Consider the following 9,168-nt stretch of genomic DNA (forward strand, 5'->3'; position numbering starts at 1 on the left):
CCATCATTTTATTCAACTTGTCGGCCATGAAAAGATACACAAATATCAGGACAGAGTCTCAAATTGATGTGAAAGTTCCGTAAGTACCAAATTATAAAGCTCAGATGCAAAAGATAAAAAAAAAAAATCAATTCTAACCCAAATCTACATTTTTTTTGGTTTCCCTACTCATTGTCAATAGAAATGTTCCAGACTACACCGCTGTAATGTTGTTGTCGCGTCCAAATTATAGTCATAATTTGAATAGATTACAGCGTTAGGACAATTTATTGGATCAGCCATTAGCCAAGACTGTGTGAATTTCTGATTTAAATTGATACAGATAACACATTTGATCAGTAATCTGAATGTGACAGCCTTTAAACTCAGTAAAATACACTTCTGATCACAGGTGAAGGAGGAGTGACACAATTTGAAAAGGACTGAAGTTTAAAATAATTCCATCTGGTGTAATGTGTGCTGGCTGGGTTGGGTCTGGGCGCTCCAGAAGATCACAGCTGGAAAGGGGATAAAACAGTCAGAATTTTTTTTTAAGCACACAATGAGACATTAAGATGTTGGGCCACGTCTCTGGTATAAAAATAGAGATGCTTACTGCCAGGCCTCTCGGACAGGGAGGGTGAAGCGGAGCATTGTGGTCACGCTGCTCCCGTGTGACTCATAAAGGCGAACCACCAGTGAACCCTTTCTGTCTTCAGCCTATGATGTTAAAAGATCATGTTAGGGTAAAGCTTCATTAACACACTGAGCTGATTACATGTGATCAAGGTTAACCATTTGCGGAGATACCTGCTTAACTGTCTCAAGGATGACGGCTGGGTCGCTGACAGAGAGGGCACTCCACGGCACAGTGCCAGGTGCGGAGCGGATTAGCCTCAGAGGGAAGTTGAGGTTGTATGCACATTGGATGACAGATGCATCTTGGAATGATCCTGCATTAGGGCACACACAACCAGTGCCATTAGATGTGGCATCTCAGTTTCACCAATAATGCCGCACAAACTTACACAAATCAGTTTTAAATTGCCAAAAAAATCCACTTTTCCAAATGGGACATTTCAAACTGACCAGTATGTGGCATGATTGCATAAGTGAAATGATGTGTCCCCATGTCAGCATTGGCGTCCGGGGCCTTGGCTGCTCGGAGTCTGAGACAGAGACATCTACTGTTAAACATGTACATGGACGGTTTATTTAAATTTAGTGTCATTAAATTGCATTATTTGTGACGGCGGTGTACAAGAACATCAGGAAACCTCACAGAGATAATGTCATAATGTTCCGATGAACTGAATAACCGTATTTGCAGTCATTCAGTAGCGCAACTCCAAAGTTGTGCTCCGATAAGTCGGCCCATTTGTGTCCCCAAACCTGAGAATTGAAACAAGAACATGAAAAATAGCAAAAACAATGCATAGCATGTACAGTATGCACTGTGGGCTCCACAGGCATTTGGACAGCAATGCAATTTGATAGCTTATGAGAACAGTATGTTTGACATTTGTTGTGAAATGAGAAAATGATGACAAAGTGGTGTCATTAGATTGTGTAAAGCTGTAAAACGTCAAGTACTTGTGAAGGTCACCGTATATCAAGGTCAACAATAGCTAATGGTGCTACCTCAAATCTGGCCCAGTCCCAGGACGTGTTCCTGTGTGTGGGTCTCTGCAAGTGACCAAACTGGATCTCATACGTAGCGTTGGGACTGCGTACTCGCACAGGGAATTCCACCTTAAGGAACTTATGTGATTCTGCCCACTCCACCTATAATGATAGTGTGCACATAAAAACCACCATTTCTTGGTTTAAAGGACACGCATGTCCTTTATGGTTCTGTACAGCATTTGTGACAAACATATTCTGTAGGAAATACTTAAGTAGCACCATATTGCAGCGGTTGAGCCAGTGGTTCTCTGAATCATTTAACCCTTTAAGCGCTGAGCAAATTTTTTTTTTTTAAAAAACAATCAACAAGAAATTAGTTTAAATCTCTAAAACCAGCAAAATACAACTGGAAAATTACAAGAGCACATTTAGAATTATTGTAAATGTACAGGGTATTTTAGATTAAATTACAAGATGATAATTACCACAAATTCACTCAAAAAAATTGAGAAAAATCTTAACAGGAAAAATAAAAACAAATAAAGATTATTTTGTTAAGGGGGTGGAATAAAATCTTTTAAAAAAGCTTGCAGGTTTCAAAGGGTTCATACACCACACAATAAAAGTGACACTAAATTGCTGATTTATTCTTATGTTTAAAAAAAAAGTCTTTCTCCTGCATATTCAACCCCCCTCACTTTTGAAATGATGGCTGCGCCCCGGCAGTATACCTGTGTGTTGAACTTGATGTAAGGACACATGGCATCTAGGACAATCTCCTGTGTGATGGTGCTCTTGTCACTGATCCTCAGTGTGAAGCTGACGCTGCCTCGGAGCCCACCCGAGGACACGATTTGGACCGGCTGCACCACCTCCAGCACCGGCTTCCTGCGGGTCAGAGTTTCAGCTCAGGTCATTAAATTCCTGTCTAGATGTGCATAATCCTGTATACTGCAATGTTGAGACAAAGTTAAAGGTCTGGAGGAACAGTGATGTTTGTCACCTTGTCTGAAGATGGTAGTCCATTACATCCCAAGCATCCCAGTACAGGGGAACGTCATCAAACATGACAAACTGGTTGCCATGACAGCCGTCAGAGATAGCTTCTCTGAAAAGGGTCGAGACAGTTGTTAATTCAGCACTGATAATGCTCTGTGATACACAATGTGCTGGTGTTTTCTTCATGTGGCCACACCTGTTTGCATTGACCAGATGTAGCGATGCCAAGCTCCCATTCTTGTTTACGATGGTTTGCAAAATCCCATTCGCCATAAGGACAGTACCGTCAGCCTATGATGTTAAACAAGGACTCAAGTCAGCCAAATCAAATGATAACAGAGCCAGTTTAGCTAAAAGTCTTCTACATGCATTACAGCAGCGTACCTGAACAGTGACGGACACCGGAGCCACAGGCTGTGTGTTTTTGACGGTAGCCAAACCAACACTGGGAACGCTCACCAGAGCTGCAAAATCACACATACAGAGCACCGGACATTGAGATGGAGTTTGGAAACAGCCATAAAATTCATGTCAATATCAAATATACCTAGACCAGGTTGACCAGCAGTATCCTGGAGCTGGATGACTTCATTGCGCTCCCATGGCAGAGAATTGAACACAGCGTGGGCGTCTCCCTTCTGCTCCTTTGACAGCAGAGCTCTGCATGCATCATCCAGCAGCCCACCACCAACACGACGGATATCTAATACAGAAAAGTGACCTGTTTTTATTTTGAAAACCTCAGTATGGCTGTGATTCGGCACAATACCTTTGTGTTGAAGACAGATCTTTCTTCATAATGTACCTTCATAATACCTGAGTGCATCCTCCACAACCATCTCTATGCAGCTACCAGGGATCACATCATGGAACTGGTTTAGAAGCAGCAGTCTGCCAGGAAAACAAATTCAGTGATTTCACTGAATACACTGAGAGGGTCCATCATTTTCAAAGCCGATTTGTATGTCTGTACCTCCAGAGCTCCTGTAGCTGTTTCACTGGGTACTCAAAGGCCTCACCCCGAGACAGTGCCAAGCTGCTGGCCACCTCGATGTCATGAAGCAGCGTCTCACACTGGCGGTTCCCACGTTTTATCTGAGAACAACAGACCAGCAAAGTTTTCAGCACTGCTAGCGCTGTATCTTTAACATTTAGTTTGAGTAGCTGTACACAAATTTGATACAGCAAATGTTTAGACAAACTGACAATTATATATCTTGTTTTATTTATACTGATATACATAATATAAATAATCGCAATAATTTATCATATTAAAAATGTTTTTTTCTTCTTTTGCTTATGTCTTAATCATCTTGCAACCCACAAAAATTCAAGAATGGCCCCAAGTTTGAGAACCACTGCCCTATGGGGATCAATGACGTTGTATCTCATCTCATCATGATGAGATGATTTTAATAATGAGATTTTAATTTTGAGGACTCAGGCTCACCTGGGCCTGGGTGGTGTACGTGCCATTGTGAAGCTCTAGAAAGAGTTCTCCAGTCCAAGTACACAGCAGAGCTGAGTCAGCCTGGAGCTCAGAGAAAAGCCTGTCAGGAGCGGACATCCAGACCCTGGGAAACATGGACCAACTTACAATGGAGGTAAGGTCAACAATGACGTCTCTGTCGTCACTCTGATCACAACATGATTGCACTGACTGGCATTATAAAACAAAGCCACAGCATGACTGCAGTGACTGGCATTATGAAACAAAGCCACAATGATGTGTAGACTGCACTCATATCCTCTTGTATTCAACAAATGCAGAGCTCATCTACTTGTTTGAAACATGAGTCATACAGGAAACCCAAATTTATTTAAGGGAAGCCTTTCCGTTATAATTCTGACATTAAGGATGGGCTTGCCCGGTGTTACAGACAGATGCTGAGTCAAATTACGGGACAGGAACTGACTTAGGAAGGCCATCTGTGTCCTGGACTCTCTGAAGTCTGTCTAGCATCAGCTGTGTGGGTCCACCGCCACCATCACCAAAACCAAACAAGGCCGCACTGTGATTGGCTCTGCCTTTGTCTTTGTTGTTCTTCACAGTGTTTACCAGCTGGGGGCAGAGAAAGCCAGAACAGAGGAATGTGAGTCTTGTGAATATTGTAAATGCCTCCTACGAAGACTTGACATTCACCACAATATGTGAACTGGAAAGCAAACTCACATCTTCAACCTTGCCCTCCATGCCATATGAATTTCCAGGTGGGAAATGAGTTAGCACCTGGGAGCCATCCAGGCCCTCCCAGAAAAATGTGTTGTGCTTAAGGAAAGAGAAACAATTATCATAAAGCCACACTTGGTCATTTTAAATAGCTTTGCAGTGGATGGTGCTGGGGCGTTTACTCACAGGGAATACGTTGACCAAGTTCCAGCTGAGCTTCTGTGTCAGGAAGCGAGAAATGCCACTGCCCTGCATTATCTGAGGGAGCTGGGCAGAGTAGCCAAAGGTGTCTGGTAGCCAGAACTGAGGAACACAGACAAAAGATCCTTACAATGCGCTGATAATTACAAAGTTGATACAAATGTACTAGACATGTCGTAACAAATGAAAGTTGGCACATGCTGGGAGATCTAGTGTTTTATGAATTCTTACCTCTTTGCAATGGAGTCCAAACTCCTTGTGGAAGAAGCGCTGGCCTTCTAGAAACTGCCGGACCATGGACTCACCTGAGGGCAGATTGCCATCCTGACAGAAAAAAACATTAAAAGAAAATCATTTAAACACACACAAATGTTTCAATGCCTGGTCACAATAAGGGTTGCATGGCAGCAGGCTCATATTACAGGGCCCAACATCATTTTAGTTAAGTGAAATAAAAATAAAAACTAGACTAGACTGACTGAAACAATATTGTGTACTCACAAAACTAACCAAATTAAAATAAAAACACACAGAAAATGTCTTTAGTTTTAGTTTTAGTTGTGAGTCAACTGCATTCACAAAGTGTTATGTTTGTATTGTAATATCTACTCTGAACTTCTCACGTCTTGCCCCTGCCAATATTCTAATAAAACAAACAAACTAAAACTAATACGGAAGCTAATAAAAACTAAACTTGAAACTAAACATTTTTTAAACAATAAAAACTAAACTGAAACTAAACATTTTTAAACAATAGAAACTAAACTGAAACAAGCAAACCCACTCTGGAAATGAATTGAAACTTAACTGAACTGAACAAAACTCAAAAATCTAAACTGAGCAAAAATCCAAAACAAAATAACGATTAAAACTACTGAAAAACAAACAAACAAACAAAAAAAAAAACTATAATAACTGGTGATTTCTTGCCATTTCCACCCATGTGCCTCCGACAGGAATAAATTGGCCCTTCTTGACGTAATGCTGAATCTGGGAGAAGAGTCCTGGGTACCACGTCTTCACCCACTGGAACTGCTGGGCCTGAAAAAAACCCAAAAACAAAGCAGTCAAATCTGAACTAGACTCTTCTGATCTACAGAAATCAGATGATCTGTTTTATTGGGAATTACCTGAGAGCAAGTGAACATAAACTCTGGGTTTTTCTCCATCAAATGGATCGCTGTCACCCAGCTGCGCCCACATTTGCGAATGGTCTCCTCATAGGGCCACAGCCAGGCTGGTTACACAGAGTCATAATTATTAAAAATGGGACTATAACAAGGCTGTATGTGCATTATCTGGCAGTTTACTGTTTCAGTGATAAATTCAGACCTGAGTCTATATGACAGTGGCCCATTGCGTGGACTGTGTGCTGGCTTTGTCCGTTCTGTTGGCTGAAGAACTTGTGGGCCAGGCTGCGTGCTTTGGAATAAGAGCTGGCTTTTGTTGGGTCACAGAGGTTCACCATCTCATTGACAGTGAAGAGCGCCTGGTAGCCTCGCTGCTCTCCTTCCCCCAGTTGCTGCGACGAAGGACCACAGAATTATACGCTTAACATTCGTCTTCAGCAACCCTCCATTTACACAGCAACATAATTTACACACATTATAACAGAGTACCTTCACAATGTCAATCAGCATCTCGAAATCAGTCAGCAGCTCCCTGACGTCCCGATTAAACACCACCAGCTCAGCCTTCTGTACAGAATACTTCCTGTTAGGATCTGGGGCTGCAATCATGGACCCTTGACCAGCTCCAAAAAGTCCATTGCATGCCAGCTCCACATAAAGAGTGACACTGAAGACAGAAATAGCACAAAAAAGCCTTTTAGAGTCATTAAGACCTGCACTGATAAATGCAGATGGCTCCAGCAGCAGCAATGGACTCAAGCACTTAGCTGACTGACCTATGTGGCTCTTCATCTTTCAGACAGTCGGTCAGGATGTAACTGGTCTTCTCGCCCTCTTTGGTCAGCCCCTGCAAGTGCATATTTTAGACATCCAAGTGAAATCTATTGATGGATGGTAGTTTTAAATAGCCTGAGGGGAAAGGATTTGGCAGAGAGCGATAGGAGGAGAAACTAAAGCCAAATCCGGTAGATGTTACCTGCACTGGTTGCTCGTCTCTCCAAACCATGGCTTCCCCATCGCTCTCCCACAGAAGATGAACCTCCTTCCCTCTCCAGTTCACGGGGATTTTAAGATTCACTTTGAACCAACAAGTCCACCATCTGTGTAAACATCAATCCTTGCTTAGTTTATCAGCCACATCTGAGGGAATGTTTTTTTTCTTTTTATTTCTTTATGAGAGGGCATTAAATGACTGTATATTATTTTATTACATACGTGGGTCCAAAGGTATCACCAATTTTATAAGGTGAAAAGTTCTGCTGGGCAGCCTCGGTGAATGGGATCCGTTTACAGGACAGGAATGAGGTGATGGACTCCAGTGGGCAGGAGTCTCCATAGAGTCTGCAAGAAATAATCACCCCCAAACTGGCTTCAATTCCACAGTAACATTTACAATACTGAGGCTCAGAGTAACGTTCACTTCATTCATTCAATGGCATTTAAATATTCAGAATGTACGTAGTCGTAAATCACTCCTTATGGAGAACAACAGCACTAATTCTATGATCCATTTCACAAGGATACAACCAAATATCACAAGAAAACTAGACATCACTCAAGGAAGAGTAGATATCACTATAAGTCATTATAATCACTATTAACCCAATACTGAGTCTCCTCTCCCTGTAAGATGTTTTGTTGGGACTTTGACTCACACCAGCAGAGTAGATTGCTGTGCACTTACAATAACAAACTATGTAAGCTCCATGATGTGCAAATGCTCTGAGTTTGATCAGAATTGATCTGTTATGGTAACTTCAATACACTGCACAAAAAGCTGACTCTCCTTTAAGGCGTAAGGTTTCACCATCACTCAGTGGTGCCACGCATGAAGCCTTACCGTCCTCTGAGATTGCAGTCTGTGAAGTAAATATCTGATATAAATTTCTCTGCTCTCTCCAGCAGAGTCCGCCTGTTTTTCAGCACAGGCTGGTGATACATGGCCCCCTCCTAACGGGACGTAACACCTACAGCACCTGTCTGTGAATGCACCGGCAATCAAACATACATCATTTCACGATACCGTGAAGACACCCGGAAGTAAAACTCACTCATTGTAATTATTGCTCATGACCGCTAGATGTCAGTGTTGTTAAACGCACAACCATTGCATGCGGGGTCATTCATGTTTCATCTTGCGAGGGAAAGATTTTTTTTGTAACCCTTAAAAAAAAAACAACAAAAAAACAGATATACATCATGCAGTGTAGTTTGAGTAAAATGACAGTAAATAACAATATGAGCCAAACAAAAATACAAATATACAATGCCAGGGGTTACAAACAAAGTTTGACACAAAGAAATATAAGATGAAAATTGTACAGCAAAAATATATCAAAAAATAAAATGTATTGATTAAAATCATATTCATTGTTTAATTTAAGGTTTTCTCAGCCTGTCTGCTGCGTGAGGTAGATATACCATATAGACAAAAGTACTGGGCCACCTACACTTTACACCTTCAGGAGCTTTTATGACATCCCAGTTTAAATCCATAGACATTATTATGGAGTTCCCTCCCTTTGCAGCTGGAACAACTTCTCTTCTGTGAAGGCTTTCTACAAGATTTTGAAGTGTGTCTGTGGGAATTTTTGCCTGTTCATCCAGAAGAGCTTTTGTGAGGTCAGACACTGATGTTGGACAAGAGGGCCTGGCTCACAATCTCTGTTCTAGTTCATCCCAAAGGTGTTGGATGGGGTTGAGGTCAGGGCTCTTTGCAGGCCACTCAAAATCTTCCACACCAAACTCAGCCAGCCATGCCTTTATGGAGCTTGCTCTGTGCATTGTTGTACAGTCATGCTGGAAAAGAAAAGGGCCTTCCCCAAACTGTTCCCACAAAGTTGGAAGCAGAGAATTGTCCAAAATGTCTTGGGAAGCTGAGACATTAAGATTTCCCTTCACTGGAACTAAGGAGCTGAGGCCAACCTTCCTCAGAAAAACAAGCCCACAGCATTATCCCTCCTCCACCAAACTTTACAGTTGGCACAGTGCAAAAAGGCAGGGAACGTTCTCCTGGCATTTGCTAAACCCAGACTCGTCCATCAGACTGAAGCATGATCACTC

General features: G+C 42.0%; 1 protein-coding gene across 1 annotated transcript; it reads right to left on the reverse strand.

The window, feature by feature from the left end:
- Nucleotides 1-2: 2 nt before the first annotated feature.
- Nucleotides 3-8,116, reverse strand: man2c1 (mannosidase, alpha, class 2C, member 1). The gene is made up of 26 exons (XM_030053271.1): nucleotides 7,946-8,116; nucleotides 7,321-7,446; nucleotides 7,082-7,205; nucleotides 6,882-6,952; nucleotides 6,595-6,772; nucleotides 6,308-6,497; nucleotides 6,106-6,212; nucleotides 5,906-6,016; nucleotides 5,207-5,299; nucleotides 4,961-5,077; nucleotides 4,778-4,873; nucleotides 4,521-4,666; nucleotides 4,055-4,178; nucleotides 3,578-3,699; nucleotides 3,410-3,495; nucleotides 3,152-3,307; nucleotides 2,989-3,068; nucleotides 2,801-2,895; nucleotides 2,609-2,713; nucleotides 2,337-2,493; nucleotides 1,621-1,764; nucleotides 1,262-1,371; nucleotides 1,069-1,148; nucleotides 790-932; nucleotides 596-699; nucleotides 3-497 (listed from the first exon to the last, which is right to left on the reverse strand). The coding sequence occupies exons 1-26, from the start codon at nucleotides 8,044-8,046 to the stop codon at nucleotides 386-388; spliced, it is 3,078 nt and encodes a 1,025-aa protein (XP_029909131.1). The 5' UTR covers nucleotides 8,047-8,116; the 3' UTR covers nucleotides 3-385.
- Between the last annotated feature and the right edge of the window lie 1,052 nt (nucleotides 8,117-9,168).

The sequence above is a fragment of the Myripristis murdjan genome, chromosome 6 (genome assembly GCF_902150065.1).
Source record: "Myripristis murdjan chromosome 6, fMyrMur1.1, whole genome shotgun sequence".
NCBI classification, from domain to species: Eukaryota; Metazoa; Chordata; class Actinopteri; order Holocentriformes; family Holocentridae; genus Myripristis; species Myripristis murdjan.

What these genes read in the sequence shown, in the direction of transcription:
- man2c1 (XM_030053271.1), bottom strand. Translation starts at nt 8,046, where the DNA reads ATGTATCACCAGCCTGTGCTGAAAAACAGGCGGACTCTGCTGGAGAGA. An exon ending in GAGGCACATGGGTGGAAATG is followed by an intron (nt 5,300 to 5,905) that starts GCAAGAAATCAC and finishes TTTTTCTGTCAG; the next exon opens with GATGGCAATCTGCCCTCAGG. An exon ending in ACTTGGTCAACGTATTCCCT is followed by an intron (nt 4,874 to 4,960) that starts GTGAGTAAACGC and finishes TCTTTCCTTAAG; the next exon opens with CACAACACATTTTTCTGGGA.